The sequence below is a fragment of the Strigops habroptila genome, chromosome 11 (assembly GCF_004027225.2).
Source record: "Strigops habroptila isolate Jane chromosome 11, bStrHab1.2.pri, whole genome shotgun sequence".
In the NCBI taxonomy this organism is placed as follows: Eukaryota; Metazoa; Chordata; class Aves; order Psittaciformes; family Psittacidae; genus Strigops; species Strigops habroptila.
In genome coordinates, this window is record NC_046360.1 from 38522064 (window position 1) to 38543533 (window position 21470).

Sequence of the window (21470 nt, forward strand, 5' to 3'; positions counted from 1 at the left end):
AGAGCCACAAAGGGAGGGTGATGGTGAGGACGATGGCAGTGGGATGAGGAGCCAGCAGTGCTGCGCAGGGCTCCAGAGCTCCCAGTTAACCAGCCATTTCCATTGGCTTTGGGCGATGCTGGGGTGCCCAGAGAGGCTGCACAGTGGCTGGGGCTGGGTATCAGGAACCTGGAGAAGGCAGGGGACAGGCAGGGACTGAAGTGATGCACTGCGTGCTGCACTGACCACCCAGGCAGCCTGGCTCATCCAGCAGGATTCCAGCTTCTCCAGCGACGGAGGCACGAGCTGCTCCCCTTTGCTCTCACCCACAGGAGGGACCAGGCTCTGTAAAATAAGCCCAGCTTGTCCCCGAGGATGGGGACGCAGGAGAGGGTGGGAACGCAGGGACCAGTGCACAGCAAAGCTCCCAGGGGACAGGAGGACAGGCAGGAGTCCGGCCTTGCTCCCGGGGACCTCAGGGGAACACTCACCAGCACCGTGCGCAGGATGGTGCCACCACTTCCTGCTTCATACCAGGCTGAGCAGGGAGACACTGAGCATCTGGAGGTGCCCGGCACATGGAGCCCGGTCCGCAGAGCTGGGGCACTTACCGGCACAGCAGCTCTTGTCACACATGGGGACAAGCTGCCTAGAAGCTCCCAGACCTCGCAGCACCTCTGAAGCCCATGGCTGCCCATCCCTCCTGCCTCAGCCCCAGTGCAGAGGGAGACAGGCAAGATACAAGAGCTGCCTGACACTGAGCTCCTTCTCCTCCCAGGGCTGGGAAGGGGCTCCCATCCAGGCCGGCTGCAGGCTGCCCCACGGACACTGCGGGTGCAGCAGCAGCCGCTCGCCCGGCAGCAGGAGGAAGGGCAGGCAGCATTCGGGCCTGGGAAGCTGGAGCCGTTCCCGGGATGCCACCAGCTGTGCCACAAGAAGCTGCTCCTCATGGGGGTTCATGCAGCTCTATGGGGATGGAGCATTTGTTCCTCCCTCCAACTGCCTCCCAGGCTGTTGCAGTGGCTCAGGGCAGCTGTATTCCCAGGGGAGGAGCGTTGCCAAGAGGAATCAAGGAGCCATCCCTCAGGGGCCCCTATCCCAACCGCAAAGGACGGAGTGAGGACATGCTGAAGCACTGTTCTGGGATGCTGCTGCTGTGCCGGGGCTCACTGTGGATGGTCATGACTTTCCCATTGATGGAAGCAAGCAGTCACTGATGGGGGGTGCACCGGCCCTCCTGCTGCGCGGCCATGGGCACTACCAGCCCCAGCACAGCAGCCACCAGCGACAGGAGTCTGCCCTCCCCAGCTCCCCAGAGCCAGACCCCACAGCCCTGTGCCAGGGAACAGCCACCCCCTTCCTGCTCCGCTTTCACTGGATGCGACAGTGGGGAAGCGGGAGCAGCATCGGGACGTGGCTCTGGCAGCGGGAGGCCGGGGGTTGCTCAATGCTTCCTCCTGCCTCTACTCCGTGTTTCACAACCCGCACCCACACGCCCTAAGCCGACCCAGGGCTCACTGTGAACCCCTGGGGGGGCTCATGGCAGAGCCCCCGTCCTGCTCTCCATGGGCTTGGCTGCTCCTTGCACAAGAGGAGCATCACCCGCGCCCCCAGGCTGGTGGGAGCCGTGCGGGGCGGCACCGTGGGCACACGCTGTGCCGGGGGGGGACATAGACACGGCACAGCCGGCACCAGGCAGGGGCACGGAGCAGGGTGTGCACCACGGGAGAGCCACAGTCGCACTGCAGCTGCTGGGACAGGGCTTGTGCAAGTCTTGGGGGCCGGTAGAGGCACGTGGGGCATAGAATGGTGGAAGCATTTAGGTTGGAAAAGACCCTTAAGATCATCGAGTCCAACTGTTCCCCACCACTGCCCATTCCAGCACTAAACCATGTCCCCAAGTGCTACATCTACATGTCCTTTAAATCCCCCCAGTGATGGTGACTCCACCACAGCCCTGTTCCAGCGCTTGTCAGCCCTTTCTGTCAAGAATTGTTCCTAATATCCAATCTGGAAGAACTGGCATAAGCTGCTTTACCTGCAGGACACCATTGTGTCCCCAGCAGCCACAGGATGCTGCCCTGAGTGTCCTACACACCACGGGAAGGATGACGGCCTGCAGGGGTGGTGAGGAAGCTGGGGGCTGCAGGAGGAGCACCCCTCGTTGTGGTGGGTGCAGGGGGACCGCGCTCCGGAGGGATCGGTGCGGTTCACAGGACCAGACTTGTCCCCAGGGCTCTCCTGTTGAGGCCGAGCCGCTGCTCCCCGGTCCCTGGCGCGGAGCCCAGCTCCGCAGAGCAGCACAAAGAGGACGCAGCGCCCGCCCGGCCTGGGAGGATCAGTCTGTCACCATGGGAACCCCCGATGACTTCATACCTCCACGGAGCGGCACGGCCGCGTCACCGGCGTGGCACGGGCGGGGGGACACGGACACCGCACGCAAGGGACGCGGGGCAGATGCTGCGGGGGGGGCTGAGCAGCCCGGTGAGGATGCTGCAGAGGACGGGGTACAGTCTGCACCCACAAACAACGACTGGGGGCTCAGAGGTTCCAGCTCCTTGCAGAAAACCAGCACCGCTGCACCCTCCTTGCTGTCATAGGTGAGGCAGGAGCACAGGAGCCGGTCTCTGGACACCTGCCACCTCCGGGAGTCACCAACCCAGGACCATGAGGACCTCCTCGTCCCTGTCCGTCCTCCCCAGCAAAGCTGGGGCAATGTCACCGTGAGTCACCGCCATGCGTGCGAGGCAGAGGCAGGATGCCGTGTTCTGTGTCACTGGGGCTCCTGCCAAGCGCTGCACATCTGGAACAACTGTAAACAGAGCAGGGGATGAGGGAGCAGCTGGGGCTGTGGGACCTCCTGCCTCGCAGCAGCGGGGCAGGGGAAGGGGGGACGCCAATGCCCAGGGCTCACCCGCACACCCAGCCCCTGGGCACAGCAGCACATCCCCTGCACCAAGGGAGCACCAAGGGACTCACCGCGCTGCCTCCTGCACTGGCTCCTCACACCAAGGCAGCGTATGGAGCCTTCAATAGCCCCAGCACATGGCCGGGGCTCAGCGACGGCAGTGGGACATGGAGCAGGAGCAGTGTCTCCAGCGCGTTTGGTGGATCCAGCACAGGTTCCACTCTGCCAACACCTCTTTGTACAAATAAAACCCCTCCTGCTCTCACAGAGCTCCTCAGGTCGCCCCCAGCAGCTCTGGGCAAGGAGGAACCTGAGCAGATCCTCCTCCAGGCACGATGGTTCTAGCAGCTCCTCTGGGCATCCCCAGCCATAGGTTCCATGGGCAGCAAAGCTGAACCTCGCCCTGGCAGCCCCACTGGAAATCTCTGAGCCCTGAGGGAGGAAAACGTGTAACGAAGGGAGAAAGAGCTGGAACGTGAGAACCACTGATCCTCTTTGGATGGCGTGTGGGGTAAAGCAGCTTTTAATGAGGGTGTTCAGAGCTCGGACTCGCCCCTTCCAGACACACCACTGAAGAAAGAGGCAAGACAAAGAGGAGGTGTCCTGCAGCCCCGTGTCCATGGCAGCCCGGGCTGGCTGTGGCTGGCAGTCAGGCCTGGATGGGCCCTTTGTCCCTTGCTTTGCCACACAATGAATACACTAAAGCTTTGGATGAGCCACTTCCTTTTCCAAATAGGGTTTCTGGGTACGCTTCCAGACACCACTGCTCACCATTCCTCTCTCCTGGTGCACGCACGGATGGGCAGAGCCTGCGACTGTGCCCTGTGCCATCCTGCAGCCCTGCTGGTGACACTTCACCACGGGGGAGCTCAGCCCTCCTCAGAGCAAACCACAGTGCACAGACCCGGGGGGACGATCCCTGGTCACAGCCACGCCGGTGCCTCGGTCAGTCCCTGCCCCACGCAGGGTCCAAGCAGAGCGAGGCTCCAGCAGCAGCCCCCAGCAGAGCTGCACCTCAAACCCGCTCACCCTCTGCTCCCATTGCCCTGGCAGCGAGCAGCAGAGCAGCAGCCCGGGGCTCTGGGCTCTCCTCCCAGAGCTCTGGCACCAAGCGGCGGCACGGCTCCAAGCCTCTCTGTGCTGTGAAAGCCTCCCAGCAGCTCCCCGCTGCCCCGAGGCCAGGCTTGGCTCAGCACCCATGATTCGTATCAACTGTACTTTCCAGGGTGGGTAATTAGTTCAGGTGAGGCAACTACTGACAATTGGCTGCTGTGGCCTCTGCTGGCAGGCACTCGGATCCCAAACAAGCAGCTCACATATCAAAGGGATCCAGCAGATCCACCCTGTACATCTGCCCCGGTTCCGACAGCTTTTCATGCTGGGAACCAGGGAACCTGGAGTGCACAGCACAGGGCTCCAGCGAGTGCTCCCCGTGTTCACTGCTGCATTTTATGTACCCAGAATAGCTCTTGATGGGGGGAAAGGAGTCACCCAAGTGCTGTGCAGGCGGCAGAGCCTTGCCCAGGGCGCACACAACGATGCACAGTATCCTCCTTTCCAAATCCTCCCCTCTTCCAGCTAACAGTGCCAAGGTGCCAGGGAGGGAAAGCAATTACCTAGAGGTAGGTGGAGAGCGCAAGCTTCAAAGAGGGAACTTCACCAGGAGAGGAGAAGACAGCGCTGAGCAGAGGAGCAGGGAGCAAAGGCCAATTCATACACCAGACTGGGCTTACCAGCACAGCCTAATGGGATCCCCAGCAACCTTCCAAGTGAAGCAGCAAAACAAAACACTTCAGCCATTGAAAGCCAGAGTGGTCAAAGCGCCGCGCTGAACAATCCCGCATTGTCCAGGGAGCCAGGAACCAGGCTGGGGAGGTCACCCCGGCCTGCTCCAGTCTCAGGGGAGTTGTCCTGTCCCAGGGCTGGTTCCAGCTCCCACTTCTCGTGCTGCCACTGTCCTTCACCGGCAGCGGAACCGCAGCGAGGGCAGGGAGGGGGCCAGCGGGAGATGTCACTTTTCCAAGGTTCAGGAAAAGCAGAGGTTTGACACTTCCATCATGCCGGACGTTTCCTGCTTTGGATTCCCTTGGGCTGGGGCTGCTTCAATGGGGGAACAGAAACACCCCTGCAGCTCGAACAGCAGGAGACCTGCCAGAGGCCAGAGCTTCAGCTCCTCCAGCACCGAGGGATCCGGGTGCCAAACACCTGATCTGCACCAGCTCCAGGTTACGCTTCCGAAGCCCCTCACCAAGGCACCGGGTGCCGATGCCTTTGCCAAGCACTAACGCTGTTGACCCCTGAATGGGTCCCCCTTCCCCACCTTTTAGATCCCCAGTCTGGCTGCTTGCTTACCAAGGGGAAATGATACCTCAACCCTCTCAATCCATGTTTCTGGAAGCACGGACAGCCACAGCACCAAAACACAACCGGCACTACAAGGCCAGGTGCCATCAGAACTGCAGCCAGAAGACACCAACATCCAGGCACGGCTCAGCCTCAGCTCCCAGCAGCACCCACCTCACTGCACCCAGTGCCACTCACCGGAGCACAGCTCCTGAGCCACATCAGCCCAAACAGCAATTTGGAAGGCAGCAGTTGCAGAAGGGTTTGAATTTGGTCCTAGTGCAGGAGGGCCTGAAGAATTACTCAAGGAAAACCACCATTCCCAAGCAGATGCTTCCAGAGAAGAAAACATGCAGGAAATGCTAAGGCAAGGATGTACATCTCCCTTTCCTTGTGTTCACACCAACTGCAAAACACCCTGGAAGCTTACCTGAGGGGGGGGAAACATACAGCAATGGAAGACAAAGAGGATTACAGTGTGCCTGCAGACACAAACCCAAGACAGAACCATTTACTGGTTCCACAGGCTGGAGGCAGGAGCTTGTTTAGTTTTCAGCCCTCAGTGCACTTGTAACGAGCCAGAGCTTGCGATGACAGTTAAACCCAATTGCATCAAGAACATTTAACAGTTTCAAACTTGCCTGGTACACGCAATGGTTCAGACGCTGACTCTCTCATCAAGAATCCAGATTCAGCACAAACGCTCCGGAGCACTGGATTAGTCTCCAGTGTAATGACTAACTCCTAGAAACTTTTACACTATTTTTAAACCCCACTTGTCAGGACAGCCCCTGGAAATTAGACGAGAATCCCAGGGAGCTTCATCCCGAAGAGAAAAGCCGGGGGTACCTCGCAGCCTGCAGGGGTGGCTATGACAGGCGAGTGCCACCTGGTGGGAAGCTTTTCTCCATCCCCCTTGCTCAGTTTCACCCTTTCTGTTCCATGCTCCAGCTTCCCGGAGGCAAAACAAGGGAGCACCAACCAGATTACCACCAGGAAAAGCAGGAAGGGCCGGGTAGCTCCTCCAGCCGTTCAGACCTAGAGATTATCTTCCAGGTATAGGCCAGGTCACCCTATACTTCAGTCAGCAGCTTCTTGATTACAGCATAGTTTGACTGGACAGATGATGGAGGCTCATCTGCAAGACGAATGTGGAGACCAACCCCAACATACTCCACCTCAACCTGCTCATTATTGAGCTGGTTTACAGGCAACTGGGAAGCTTAAGGTGAGAGGTAACACATCGCACATAAGCTGGTCTAGCAACAGCTCCAGCTTCTCCCACCATCCTGACAACCACCTCGACCGTCCTGAGGCAGAGCAGGCAGGGCCAGGCTGAACACCCTCACCAGCCTCCAGAGGTGGTGGGACCTCAGCACCCAGTTTTGTCTGTGACTGACTGGGGAGAAGGGTGGCACAACCTGCTCCCTCCACCGAGGTGGTCACCCCAACAGGAGGGTCCCCAACAGCCAGGCCAGCAACACTGTCACCACACAGGGGCAGGAAGAGAACCAACCTCCCGCAGATACATCCCAATCTCCTTGACAAGCAGGCGAGCACACAGGTCCCCTCGAGGCCCTTTGCTCTTAGGTCTGCACAAAGAGCGCTGCTACAGCCGTGCTGCTGCCTGCACAAAGGGCACAGTGAAACAGCCAGAGCTACCCTGGCAGCCTCGTCCCAGTGGAAAGATTTCCTTCTGCCTAAAGCCAAGACTACCCCAGCACACTGCCAGCTCAGGACAGAGGAGGTAGTGCTGCACACAGACACACAGACACCATTCTAGCATGAGCCCTGACAAATCAAGATTGTGGTCCAGTAACTCATCGATTTGGCAAGATCAGCAACGTCTCACACATGACCCAGCAGGACACAGCTGACTCCAGCAGAACCAGCTCCATACTGGATATATTTATTTTATACATTTAACACGGAGAAGACAGCCATTTGATGGGACTCATCTTGTCCCTGGGTGCACAAGACATTCCGAGCCAGAGGGAGCCTGCCACAGTCCACAGCTTCACCATTCCCGCTGCAGGGACACGTCCTAGAAACGGACCCAGTACATGGCACTGCGGAGGCGGTTGTAATCCAAGAGCTGTTCGATGGGACCTGAGTGAACAGAACAAGAGTTATTCAGAGACGCAGCTAAAATCCCTGTGCAGTTTCCCATGGTCTTAAAGCAGACGGCACCAGAGCAGACTGTGCTCGCAGCCCAGGGCAGCTGTGCCCAAAACCAGGCAACTACACCTCAAACCTGCACCAGGAAAACCAGCACATACCATCTCCTGACACAGAAACTGTTACTTGTTTCCTCAGAGTAAGTTATTTTCTCGCAGTGCTCAGTACAGCTCCACAGACAGGCACGACACAGGGAGCCACCAAGTCACTGAGATTCTGGCTAGTTCATTCCTACTTCCTGTTCAAGAACTGTCTCATTTTTCCAAGCGGCTCCATTCTGAAGGCCAGAGGAAACAGCTGCCTGGAGGAGGGGAATCCACAACACACAGGAAGGAGGCGGCAGAGCGGAGCGAGCTGCTCGGGCAGGTTTTCAGAGAGGAATTTGTCCTTGGCCAGACAGACATGCCAGAGCAGCACAAGGGAATCAGGTCCCTTCACTTCCCTTACATAAAGCAGCGTGACCCCAGCGTAAGGACACGGGGCAGGCGCCGCCGGGCCCGCACCCAGCGCTGGGGCTCCAGCGAGTGAAGAGGTGGAGCGCAGCCAGAGCTCGCTGCCACCTCCAGCACGGGCAGCACTGATCCCCTGGCAAGCGCTGTGCCCTGGCACATCTGATGGGCAGGGGTAGGAAGAGAGCAGCAAAGAGCCAGAGCGGTTATAGGCAGCCAGAAGAGACACATGAACTGCCTGCAGCTCCCTAACACCCAGTTCCTGACCCCTGCCTGGCTTCTGAGCTCCCATGTACGAATTCCCACAACTACTCACCAACTGCTGCAATGGCCGGGCATTTGTCATAGATGTATTTACTGCAGACGTCTCTCACCATTCTTGCATCAATGGCCTAATAAATATCAAACAAACAATTAATGACCCTTCTGGCAGACCTGCATTCCCAAAGCTGGAAGTTACTGTTGCCATTGCACATCAACATCATCAAAAAGATACTGGCAGACCCTTGGGCCATGTGCACCAACTGCCCAGCTCCTGTCTGCGAGAACAGTTGCACAGTCTACACAGCACACCCTTGTGAGGCCATGGAAGACCAAAATCTGAAGCCTTCCAAGGGATACAGTGGCTGCAGAATTACACAAACCAGATGTAAGCCACCTCCAGGGAAATGTTAAAGGAGTTTCACATTGTGCTGCTTAACTCAGGTATATGCCCTCTTTCCGGGAGGGACCAAATGCAGCCACAAGGACATGGGGTACCCTGAGTCTGTGCCACATTCTGACACACATATATCAGTGCCAGTGAGCTACCTGCCTGGACTCCAGGCAGCTTCACTAAGGGATAAGTAACCCTCATGTTACTGCAGCAAACTGATGCCAGCAAATGCCAACACCAACCGTGCTCAGGTACCCCAAGCAAAACAAAGGGATACCTACAGCGATCCTGGCATCCCACTCCTCCAGAGGGATACGGCGTCCGTAGTTTAAGAGATGGTTTCCAATATTCTCACACACTGGTGTAGTCCCTAGATGTTGAAGATAGCACATGGTCAGCAGAGCAGAAAGCCTCCCAGGACTGCACAGCCCCATCATCAGTCAAAGCAGACAGCAGAAACTCCAGCCATTAAACCGCTCCCACTGAAGTACAACTCGCAGTTGCCACTATAAGCAGCTCCAGCAGGAGTTAACCAATTCAGAGATTGCTTCACTGATCTCCAAAGCGCTCCAGGCAGGGCAGGCCAGTTTGAGGGTCTCAATTCTACCTTCACCACGTTATTCCCTCTCGGCAATGGAATAACTAGAAGTTTACAGAGTGGGAGCTAACCTGGAGCACAGCAGGCTGGGGTCAGCTGCTTGCACAACTGAGGAGGAACACGGAGCAGGGGAAGGGAAGCTTTGCCCAGTGCCTGCCAGCAGGCAGGTGACCCTCTGAAAGCTGCAGTGGGCAATCCAGAAACCAGAACATACCATCCAGTTGAGCCACCATGGCATTCCGGAGATAGTTCTTGGCTCTCTCCACCTCTGACTCCGTGGTACTAGTGCACAGACGCATCCTGGAGAGGAGACGGAACGACCACTAAATCTTTTAAACGCGTTTGTCTGCTCAAACAGAAAGTTAAATCCTCCCTTTCCCGGGCCCTGCAGAAATAAGCTACTGTCAGCATCACTTGTCCTGCAGGCTTGAGATTCATCCTTGATCACAGCCAAGAACTGGGGAGCACTGAACAGCAGGAGGCAAGAGCTCAAGCCTATAGGCAGGGGCTGTCAGCCAGCAGGTTACACAGAGTTACACTGCAAAGGTTTGGGCAGCCCTGGTGCTGGCTCTGGTGCGCCCATCAGGCACAGTGACAAGCAGGCTGCAGCACACTGCCACAGGAGCAGGAAGGTGTGTCAGTATTCCCAAGCATAGCAAGCTGCTATGGAAACTGATGCTGAAAGAATAAGACAGCTCCACAGAGTCTGTTTGGACTCCAGCTGCTAAATCCCTTCTTCCCTGCCAACTGCAATGTCTCTGGGGCAAGGGCTCACTCCACCTGCTTCACACACAGCATGGCTCAGCTCTGAACCTCAGATGCAGCCTTGAACCATCACTGGGATACACATGCAAACAGTAAGTGGGCAGTCAGAGGCCCCCAGGCACTGGCATGACTCCAGCAGTGGGGCATTTATCAACTGCAACACAATGGTTTGAAAGAACTCTGCCTGCTTTGCTCAAGCTTAACAAGGCAACAGAGATGTCTTTAGGCACCTGGGAAAGCCTTGTCTCTAAGGAATGCTCTCAGTTGTATATGGAAAAAACCCCAAAGCCTCAGCACTAATACTTGGAAGCATGAACAAAGACCTGAAGAGCCCTAAGGGGATTAAAATAGCTCCTCAAAAGCCACATCCTAAGACATTTAAAGAAACCACATACAGGATCACGTAACCAGAATGCAAGTTACCATGAAGTTCATAGAGACACAGCTCTCTGAAGAGCTAACATGCTCCTCCCACAAGAGTGCCAGGAGGAGCAAGTTCTGCAACAGGAACTTCTTGTACTCACCACTCCCTCTGAGCACAAAACATCATGTCATCTACAGACAGGGGATCCGAAGCAAAATGGAAACCGAAGAGGCCGGTGTCTGAGTAAGAGGTGTTGAACGTCTGGAAACTGTGGCAGAGATTGTGCTCCACAGCAAGCGTGGCCAACCTGCTGGACTGATTCTGTGAACAACAGATGCCATCAGCCACTTCAGCTTCCCCACTGCTCACATTCTTTCCAACTGAGCTGTTTTCACAGAGACCACAGACAAGACAGAGTGGAACACTTTGCTGAAGGAGAGCTTAATTTAGACTCTTCATGTGGTCAACAGATGGGAGTCACTGGTGGAAAAGCCACAGACGATGACCTGAGTGTCCATCCAGCAAAACCATTTCCTTTCCCAGGCTCCTGAGGAGGTGGGATGCACACCACCATAGGAGTGGGAGAAAATGGGAAGTGCAACGTCTCCCAGTAGCAGGGGTTAGCACAGTTAATGCAGGCCAGACAGATTCCAGATGAGAATGGATGCAATATCAGGGTTTTAAACAAGTTCCACTTGCTCTGCAGTTGCAAAGCAAACTTGCATCATGAGACTACAGACTACTCTGTCCTGCTTCCATCACCACCCTCACTGAATGGTTAGTTTGTGAGGGTAGGAATAAGCTGCTGAGAATTCATCGGTTAAACCTCTTCCTAACTCAGCAGAGAAGGTTCAGTTCAGCTGCCAGCACCTCCTCTCAGCAACTGTGCTGGATTAGCCTTGATTACACTGCTACCCTGCTTTCCAGACTCCTCACTGCTTCACAGCTGGGAGCTAAGCACAGCATAAGGTATCTTCACTTAGGGTCTCCAGAACACTTGTACTGAAAGGCCCCAGGCTCTCCCTGTCACACTGACAAGCCTCTTACCTTACCACCTCCAAAAGTGCGGTCGTAGCGTCCCATGATAGCATTGGCCACATTGAGGACAACGTTGTCTGGATCAGCCCATCCTGGCCCCTCCACAGCAAGAGCGATGTGGGCAACAGGCAGACCATCATCCCTGGCACGGATCTAGAACATGAGCAGAGGCTTTGCTGCAGCCTGTGCAATGCCAGGCTGACAAACTGGGGCACCTGATATTACCCCAGTGAAATTAAATAGTCTCAGGCACTACTGAGCTAAACCATCTGCTCCAATATGAGTTCTCCAGCAGATGTGAGCAACAGCCTCACATTTCTAATGGATTTGGGTCCCATCTAAAACCCAACACGCTGTGGCAATAAGCCCTGAGAACAGAACAGGGCCACTACCAAGATGCCACATCAGCAGCTCCTCAGAGGTACACAAACAGGTTTTTCCTCTCAGCAGCAGCTGTAACTGCTTCACATTCGGTCAATAGTTTGGCAAGAGCTGCTTGTTTTGTTCAAGCTTTACCTCACTCCCTGTGAAGCGGCAGCGCTGGAGGACAGGCACAGCATCCTCTTTGTATGTAAAAGGCACCCCACTGAAGTGTTGCTTAGCTGCATCTACCAGCTCTTTGTGGGAAATACCTGGCAATGGGAAAGAGAGAGAGAGTCGCAGTCTTAAAGCAGCTTAATTTAACAGTATTTTACATTTTACAGAGGTGTGGGACAGGGGGTTGAGCACCAGCCTGAAAATACCCAGGCTTCCCCGAATCACCAGGATCTACAACTCACCTCCAGCAGCTGCCAGGACCATACAAGGTGCCTTGTAGTGATTATCAACATATGAAGCTAGATCTGCTCGAGTCAGATGCCTAGAAAGGACAGCGAGAGACCCGGTACATCAGCATCTCTGAGCTGGGAGGGATGAGAGGCTTAGGAGAAGCAAGTTCACAGTCCATAGACAGCAGGGACGTTGTTGATTCTCTCAGTTTGGAATAACAATACTTTTTAGAGGCAAGACTGCACTGTTTGTGCTTTCCCTGGGCACTAATTCCAGAACAGAGAATGGAAAACGGTGGCCAAGGTGGAGAGTTAAGGATAGACTTTGATACAACCTAGAGAGTGCTGACCCTGGTCATGGAGCTAACAGGCATGGATGCTCGAGGCCACTGCTTTAATGAGCACCCCATGCTCTTAACTTCTCTAGCAGCATCAAACAGACGAGTATGGGAGAAGGCTCAACCTGGCCCCACCAACCTCATGTCTTCATGAGGGGATTCTAAAGAATGTGCACAGGCACAGTGACTGTCACCAGCACCAATGGGGCAGCACAGCCACGACACAGCGAGAAGCCCATGGGCACAGATCACCTCCGTGTGCAGACTGGGGCTGCCTCGTGCAGTCACCACTGCTGACAAGCTGCAGCCGTGCACCCCAAGGACCAAGCCCAGGGGCTGTGTGCTGCACCCAGCCTGCTGATGCTCACTTGATGCTGTCTGTGGTCCCCTCGACAGTGCGGGCCAGCGCTGTGCCCTGGAAAGCAGTGGCGTGCAGGTAATCGAGGGCAACAGCCTCCAAGTTGTTGTCTGTTTCTTTCAGCTCCTGAAGGATGACACCACGTTCCTTCTCGACCTGAGAGTCCTCCAGGGCACAGTTCTGCACGATGTCAGCCAGAAGCTCAACAGCTGTAACACATTTCCAACGTTAGCTGTGCTAATGCTCTCTCCAGCTACCAACCAGAACCTCCAATTTACCTCTCAGCTACTTTATCCCCTGGCCTGTTGTTAGAGGGGATGCCGGTGGGAGAGAAACACAGGCACATGCATTTGCTTAACCTCCAAATGCGACTCTGTCCCCGGCCACCCTACCTTTGGGCATGTCCTTGGACAAGGCCTTTATGTAATAGGCAGTCTGCTCACGGGAGGTGTACCCGTTCAGGTGAGCACCCATGCTCTCCACCTCCTTCTCGAAGGCAGCACCAGGACGATTCTTTGTGCCCTAAAAGAATAAACACAATTACGAATGAGCAGACTTCCCTCTCGGGCAGAACGAAAGCGAGGAAAAGAACGATACAGACCCAAACCACTAAAACCTGTCACATGATTCAGGAAAGGCAAGAGCAAGTGCAGAAAGCAAGAGATTTAACACTTGGCTTTACTCTAGCCAAAGGATGCTGAGGTGTATTTTGAAAGACCACTAAAAGCCCAGCAGGGAAGCAGAAGACCTACACTAAGAGACAACACTGGCTGAAGACCACATCCATCAGTAGGAGCAGAAAACTACTTCTAATACAGAGCTCATCTCTTAAGGAGCAAGCCAGATGCTGCAGCTGCCTATGATGGCACACACTGGACTCAAGGCAGCAAGTCCCAGGCTCAGATGCCTCCTGCCCCAGGGCTGTTCAGCACACACACTGTTAGAGCAGTAAGAGCTGCAGCCTCTAAACTTTGCTGGTCCACTAAAAAAACCAAAGGAAAATAAATGGCTACAGGAAATGCTGCTTTGAGCTCTGCCTGCTAACCTGCTTTGTAACGTGGTCATCTGTGTGTGCTCCACAGCAGCTGGGGCAGCCGGGGACCGGAACCACAGCAGAGACTCAGTCTCACTTGGTACTTACAACTTTTTTTCCTTTAAGAGGGGAAACACCAACTAATAAATAGCAATTACATTCATTCAAGCACGCTTGCAAGTTGCCACATATCCAAACAAAGAGCATCACACAGACTAGGTACCTTTTGAAGTTTATTTCTATACTATGTGCAAAGTCTCTGGGATTCAGATGACCCCATTTACACTCTTCTTTTAACAGCTACGGCCTCCAAAGTGAGAGCTCAAGAGATAAGCACATTTGGAACTAGATGATCTTTAAGGTCCCTTCCAACCCAAACCACTCTGTGCCTGTATTCAGAACAGCTCTCCAGGGCTGCTGTGCAGATGCAGTGGAGCTCCTTACCTTAAAGGCCAGATGTTCCACGAAGAAACCAGCCCCATTGTTCTTCTCGTTCTCATGGCGGCTGCCCACCCCGATCCACACCCCCACCTACGGCAAAGACATCGGGGACACACATCACGAGAGGAAACAAATGGCGTGCTCAAGCCTCAGGCCACAGATACAACTGCAGGGACAAGAAGTCTGTTCCCAGGCGTTGTACCAGTAGCACCACAATAAGAACAAGCACCAGCAACTGTTTCCTGTGCACATTTTGGCTTTTTACAAAGCAGCCTCACAAAACCCTCTGTACAAGGTGTAACTCCTCCTGGTCACACACACAAGAACAGTGAGGCTGAGGAAACTTGTAGAGAACGAGAGCGTGACTACAGACTTCATATGAACCCAGGCTAGAGCTTCTACTGCTACATCGGCCCCACCAGTTAGCAAACAGAAGTAGAAGGTCTCTGCCAAAGCGTTGGTTCCAGTGGGTTTGTCGCTTTTGGAGCAGGCAGGGCTGGCTGCTCCAAGCAAGCCCTCAACCTGCCTTACGCTCACCGTACACGTTGGCTGGTTGGACTCCTCTGAAGCCACCCGCAGACCGTTGTCCAGAGTGGTGACCTGCGTCTCGGGGACGTTCTGGAGTGTCTGAGCGTACGTGGCAGCGCCTCGGTTCCTTGTCAGAGTCAGCGCGGCTGCCTGGAGGCGCAAAGGCTCCCGTCACCGCCCGCCCCGGGCAGGGCAGCGCTGCGGGACGCAGGCTGCCGCGCACGGCTCCGCGCTGCGGAGGTGCCGCCCGGTAACCGGGGCCTGCAAACCCTCCGCAGGTCCCGAGCGGCTCGAAACGAGCAGCGGTACCCGGCAACGCCGCCGCCCCCCGCCCGGCCCCGGCCCCAGCAGGCACCGGGTTTCCATAGCGACCGCCGCCCGCCCCGCCCCGCCCCGCCCCGGCCGCCGCGTCCCCGTGACCTTCCCGGCCGGTAGGCCCGGCAGCGCCACCGCCCGCGGGACCCCCCACCGCCCGGCCCGGCCCCGCCTCCCGGCGCCTCCCGCGGCCGCGGTGACTCACGGTGGGACGCGCGCCCCGCAGCAGGGCCCTGGCGGCCGCACCGCCCGCCCGGCACACCGAGGAAGCCGCCATCTTGTCCTGCCGCGACCGACCGCGCGCCGCGCCTGCGCGGCACCAGGGGCGGGGCGCGGCGGCTGCCGGGCGGGGACACGCATGCGCGAAGTGGGACGGCGGGCGGGAGGGAGGCGGCGCCGCCTGGTGGCGGGAGGGCGCGGCGGCGGTGCCGGGTGCGGGGTCGCGGGTGCGGGGTCGCGGGTGCGGGGTCCCGGGTGTGGGGTGGGGGGTCTCGCCCGCACCGCCTCTTCGGCCGCAGCCCCGCGGGCCCGAAGCGGGTCCGGGTGAAACGGGGCCACGGGGAGGGTCAGGCCTGGCGCTGGGCCCGGCCGGCGGTGCCCCCCCGTGCTTCCAGTGCCTCCGAGCGCCTCCCGTGCCCCGCAGTGTCCCTCATTGCCTCCCGTGCCCCGCAGAGCCCCGCAGTGCGGGGAGCAGCCAGGCGGCCCTGCCTGAGGTCACCTTTATTGAGGAAAGTGCATTAAACGGAGCCTGGGGGACGCATTTACCCGCGGCGGTTTTATCCCGCACCTCGGCCGGGTCCGGGGCCCCTCCGCTGCCCCCAGACGGGGCCCGGCGGTGGCACAGAGACGGGCCCGGTGCTGGGCGGGGGCAGCTCACGGCCCCGGCCCTCAGAGTCCATCGGGGCTGGCGGGGCCATGAGGGTGGCAGGTCCCTGCTCGGCTTCGCAGATGTCCTCCTCTTGCGGGGCTACATCCTGGTGCTGAGGTCCGGCTGCGGGGTCACACGGGGGGTGACGTGGCGGCCCCCATCCGTCACGGGGACGGAGATGGGGACGGTGAGTCCTGGCGCTTACCGGGGCCGGGCGCTGCGCCCTGCTGGCGTGCTCCGCGGCGTCGTGCACCGAGGGGAAGAAGCAGTGCTTGGTGATGGATGAGCTGAAGAAGTCGCCCCGCTCCAGCTGGGCGAGGACAGGCGCTGCGTGGAGGGACAGATACCCGGGGCTATGGCACCCGGCTGGGCACCAGGCCCCCCTGCGCTGCGGGGGACACCGGGACCACCAGCGGGGACACAGCTGCCTCACTGGGCGCTGCAGCGCTCGGGCTGGGTCCGTGGAACAACCTGCAGCACCTCTGCCCAAGAACACCCGAGGGACACTGGAGGGAGCCCCAGGCCAGCAGCGGTGTCCCAGGGGTGGGCGTGCCCGACGGGCTGGTGGCTCTGCAGCCACTGCCGTTGCTCACCCGGGCAGCTGGCAATTAAGACGTCCACTTCTATCTCACGGAAATCCCTGAAGATCTGCAAACGGCAGGAAACGTTCCACACGAGAAGAGGGATGGGCAGCAGCCATCGGGCCCCACCGGGGCCGTGGGGGTGCCCTGGATGGGGCTCCTGGCCCAGCAGCTTCCCCAGCCCCTCACTTACGTTCTTCAGGATCTTGATGGAGACGGTGTCCACGAAGCTGACGGGGCTGAAGTCCAAGATGACGGTGTGGAAGCTGGGCTGGGGCAGCCCCAGGGTGCGCAGGGTGGGCGCGGGGGGGGCGCTGCCCTCCGCCCCGCTCAGCTCGATCACCGCGACGCCCGGCCCGTTTTGCCCATCCTGCATGTGCTGGGAGGGACGACACCGGCCTCGCTGCACGGGGGCCGGGCAGTGTCCCCCGGCTCACCCTGCCCTGGCTCTCGGCCGCGCCAGGGCACCTTCACCCACTTTCACGCTCTTTCCGGATACGTCAAGACCCACCCGTCTCCCGGTGCCCCTCTCTGAGCTGGGCTCATTAGGTGGCACCAGGACAGCCTTTGTTCCTGCTCTTAATTGCGATTAAGCCGTTAAATGGCCAATGACTCACTGGCTCCGCCACCTAACCATTAGCGGCCCCACTTTCCCCATCGACCTTGGGTGTGCCGCCGTGGCCCGGCTCTGCCCCAGTGCCCCTTCTCACCTGCGTGTCCCAGCCTGAACCGGGACCTGCGGGACACCGAGCGCGGTGAATGCACAGGCAGGAGGCTGGGACCAGGCAGGGAACAGCACAGGGGAGCAGTGGGGGAGTCCCCGCGGCAGGGAAGCACCTTTTTCCTCTTTGCCATCTCCTTCTCTGCTTGCTTCTGCTGTTTCTTCAGCTTCTTGAGAGCCTTCTTCTTCTTCTCAATCAGGCGGTCCACATTGATGCCACTCTACAAAACAATGTGCCCTATCACCACCCCGGTGCTAGCAGCCGGGACATGGGGACACGGTGGGGTGGCAGCTTTTCCTTCCTACCTTCTTCTTTAGGGCCTCAGCGTACAGCTCCACATTGGCAAAGTAGAGGGTGGAGGAGGAGCGGAAGATCTTCACACCGGGGACCTCCTGTGCCTGAGGGAGATGGGGAGGCGATACCCCAGGGATGGAGCCTCTGGTCCCATTCCCTCCCTGCCCAACATGGCCCCACTCTCTTCCCCAGCAAACAGCCCCCGGGGTGCTGCACCCCCACTGCAGCAGCGCTTCTCCCCCTTCAGTGTGTTACCATCTGGTATTGAGCCACGTCCCTGTAGACATCGGTGTCGGGGATGAGCCCCAGAATGGAGTAGTGGGGCCTGCAGGAGCAGAGTGGGGACCGGTCACCACGGGCCCCCCCTGCCCCTGGGACACGGCCCCGGCCCCTGCACTCACAGCTGGGTGCGGAAGATGACGGTGAGCAGCCCGAAGGCCACCGAGGCCCCCAGCCCGATGTCCAGGTTCAGCGTGAGCGTGGCCACGAACGTCACGATCCAGACGGTCTGAGGGGGGACACGTCAGCGGCAGCACCCACGGGGACCCTCCCCAGGGACGGGGCCCCGGCGCCGGTCAGTGCCTCACCAGGTCCACCCGGTTGGACTTCCAGAGCATGCGGATGTCTTTGAACTGCTTGAACATTCCGTGGAGGTTGATGATGATGATGGCAGACAAGATGGCCTAGGGGAGAAGTCCCTGCAGCTATGACGATGCCGAGGGCAGGTCTAGGGGGGACCCTTAGCTGTTTCCCTGCCATGGGACGGGCACAGGGGTGGGGCATGGTGCAGAGGCTGTGGGACCAGTTGTACCTTGGGCAGGTCCCGGAAGAGTTCTCCGATCTTCAGGATGGTCACCAGGATGACCAGGGATGAGATGACACCAGCTACCTGCACAGATGGAGGGCGGGAGGTGAGGGGCACGTCCCCACCACTCACCGTGCTCCTTGCCTCATCCAGCCCCACAGAGGAGGTGGAGCTGCCCAGACCCACCTGGCTGTTGCCCCCTGTGCTCTCCTGTACCAGGCTCCGTGACATGGAGCAGCTGATGGCGAAACACTGGAAGAAGCCACCCAGGAAGTTGCTGAGGCCCAGCGCGATCAGCTCCTGCAGGGACAGAGCAGCAGCGGGGAGCACTGTGCACCACGCTGCATGTGCAGGCTTGGTGTCTGCACGGGAAGGGGCCCTGCCCGCTGGACCATCACCTGGTTGCTGTCCACTTTGTAGCCATGCTTCAGGGCAAAGATCTTGCCCAGGGAGATGCAGATGGCATAGCCCACCACGGCGATGGCGAAGGCATTGCCCACCACCTGCCCAAAGTAGCTGACATTAGGGGCCACGGGCGGCTTCAACCTATGGCCAAGACAGGGAGATGGGGCTCAATCAGGGGTGCCATGGGCACGTGGAGCCCCCACAGCACCTGCAGAGCCGGCCCCTCACCCGCTGGGGATGTTGCCCACCACGGAGATACCAAACTTGGCGTTCAGGTTGACACCGTAGGAGATGCCGGTGGAGATGATTATCTGGGGAGGATGGTCGGAGTGAGGCAGGGCCCTGTGCAGGGACCAGGGTGGAGGAGGAGGGGACGGATGCCCTGGAGCTGCACTCGCTGAGACACCCATCACACCCCATCACAGCCCATCCCACCCTGGAGGTGACAGGGCCACCCATGGCTGCGTCCCCACAGGAGCTGGGGGAGTTCTCGGTACCGTGATGAGCTCGATGGGGATGGGCATGGGCAGCTTGGCAGCAAACTTGTGGTTGAGCTCTTTCACGATGTAGATGACCACCATGGCAATGATGGCGGTCACCAGGGTGCCCACGTTGGTCTCTGGCAGCTTCTGGCAGATCTCGATGAGGGTCTAGAGGACATGGGAGGGAATGGGTTCGGGACAGCCCCATGGCAGGTGTGGGGGCTCTATGAGCCCCGGGGGTGAGCAGCCCCTCACCATGAACAGTGAGAGTGGCCCCGAGTGCTCGCCCACGGACACCCCGAAGACGTTCTTGAGCTGGGAGATGAGGACGTGCACAGAGGAAGCAGTGGTGTAGCCGCGCACTAGCGGGTCTGAGAGGTAGGTCACCACGAAGCCAAACTGCAGGAGGCCCAGGGCCACCTGAAGGGGAGGAGGCAGAAGTGACGCACAGCTCATGGCCCTGGGCCACCAACGACCCCGTTCCTGGCCAGGCTGGGGCCCCTTACCTGGAAGATGCCCGTCAGGACAGTGATGGTGGCCACCAGCTCCACCCGGGCAGCGTCCCGCCGCTCCTCATTGACCGTCATGTTGCTGCCATTGATGGACTCCAGGAAGTTCTCGCTGGGCAGCAGGGAGTCTGTCAAGCTCCCGATCATGACGGAGATGACAGCGAAGGGGCCTGGAGACCCGCAGGGAGCATAGGGTCAGCACCGGGAGCTCTCTGAGGTCCACAGGTACCTGTGCCCATGGGCCGGGCTCACAGCGCACCCACTGTGCTTTGGCTCTGGTTTGGCCAGCCACCTTCTTGGAGGGGTAAAGACAAGAAAGGTCCCCTCCAACCGTTGATGTGGCAATGCTGTGCCGTGGATGAAGGCTCACCCCTCTCATCCTCGCTCCATCCCCACCATCCCTGTGGGAGCAGGCGGTCGCTCAGCTTACCCACAGAGTTGTGCCTGGACGTCCCGAAGAAGAAGTAGAGGAAGACGGGGTAGAAGGAGGAATAGAGGCCGGTGACGGGCGGCAGCCCAGCCAGCAGCGCGTACGCGAGCCCTGGGCAAGGAGCAGGGACACGTGTGAGGGACGGCCCAGCCTGGTCCCACCGCAGGACCCCGGCAGCCCGGGCCCGGTGCCACTCACCCTGGGGCAGGTGCATGATGCCCACGCTGAAGCCCGAGGTGATGTCCCCCAGCAGCCAGTCCTTGAGCGGGTACCGCGGCAGCCAGCGCAGCACGGGCAGGAAGCGGAACAGCAGGGACTTGGCGGCAGAGGCCGAGCATCTGTGAGGACAGAGCCGGAGCCGGGCTGAGCACAAGCACTCAGGGACATCGGTGGGGGGAGCAATGGGTCCTGTGGGACCCCAGCTCCATCCACTGGAGCTGTGTGACCCTCCAGGCAGGAGGACAGGGTGTAGACATGGGTGTCTGGGCTTGGGGGAACCAACCCCTGGGTCCGCACCATGTCCACCCCTGGGATGGGGCAGCCAGAGCGGGGCTCCTGGTGGCCGTGGGGCTGTGGGTCCCGTCACATCCCCCTGGTCCTACCTGTTCTTGTGGAGGCAGTGGCGCAGCGAGTGCTTGACAGGAGGGTTCCGCGGTGCCACCTCCTCCAGGTCAGCCTCACTCAGCACCCCGTGGGGTGCCCGGTGGCTCAGCACCATCTCCGCTGCCATGGCCACCCGGCCCTCTGCGTGCCAGCACTGCGGGACAGCAGGGGCAGCTCAGCCCTGCCCAGCCCCAGCACACCCACATTCAGACCTTAGCCCCGCTCACCCCATGGAGCTGTCAGCCAGGATGGGCCCTGAGGCCAGGGGTGCTGGGATTTGGGAATGGGGCAGCAGCCGGTGCACGGGCAGGGGGGAGCTGAGATCCTGCAGTGAGCGCTGCCCATCCTGCCCCGCGCCAGCCCCGCTGACCCACACCAGCCTCACTGCCCCGCGCCAGCCCCGCCACCCCACTGGGCTGCAGGGGGGGCTCCCCCTCCACCTCCCCATGCAGGACCCACCTCGGTGCCAACCACCCTTCCCCTCCGCGTGCCGCAGTGCAGCCACCGAGCAAAGCCCCGGCCACTCCGTCCGCAGACTTTGTCCCTTTACACATGAGGGGAGCAGGAATGTCAACCCCCAGTGAGCGTCATGGGCCTGCCATCTCCCACCAGCGCCCTCCCAGCCCCTGCATTCACCGGGGTGAGCTGAGGGCACAGAGCAGCGGGGCTGGGGTCTGCCCTCCACAGGGTGGGAAGGGGGGGACCGAGGTGTCC

At 59.0% G+C, this 21470-nt stretch overlaps 2 protein-coding genes across 2 annotated transcripts; both read right to left on the reverse strand.

Moving 5' to 3' along the window:
• Nucleotides 1-7076: 7076 nt before the first annotated feature.
• LOC115614725 (cytochrome b-c1 complex subunit 1, mitochondrial) lies at nt 7077-15390 on the reverse strand. The gene is made up of 13 exons (XM_030501964.1): nt 15263-15390; nt 14752-14892; nt 14218-14304; nt 13133-13262; nt 12751-12949; nt 12057-12136; nt 11794-11909; nt 11287-11430; nt 10400-10560; nt 9325-9410; nt 8794-8882; nt 8174-8249; nt 7077-7339 (listed from the first exon to the last, which is right to left on the reverse strand). The coding sequence occupies exons 1-13, from the start codon at nt 15332-15334 to the stop codon at nt 7275-7277; spliced, it is 1446 nt and encodes a 481-aa protein (XP_030357824.1). The 5' UTR covers nt 15335-15390; the 3' UTR covers nt 7077-7274.
• A 368-nt stretch (nt 15391-15758) lies between these two features.
• On the reverse strand, nt 15759-21270 carry SLC26A6 (solute carrier family 26 member 6). The gene is made up of 19 exons (XM_030501968.1): nt 21216-21270; nt 20756-20910; nt 20352-20491; nt 20154-20264; nt 19721-19893; nt 19470-19634; nt 19230-19382; nt 18961-19043; nt 18726-18873; nt 18514-18627; nt 18334-18411; nt 18110-18205; nt 17924-18030; nt 17778-17847; nt 17534-17626; nt 17344-17448; nt 16700-16876; nt 16519-16573; nt 15759-16252 (listed from the first exon to the last, which is right to left on the reverse strand). The coding sequence occupies exons 2-19, from the start codon at nt 20881-20883 to the stop codon at nt 15834-15836; spliced, it is 2415 nt and encodes an 804-aa protein (XP_030357828.1). The 5' UTR covers nt 20884-20910; nt 21216-21270; the 3' UTR covers nt 15759-15833.
• Between the last annotated feature and the right edge of the window lie 200 nt (nt 21271-21470).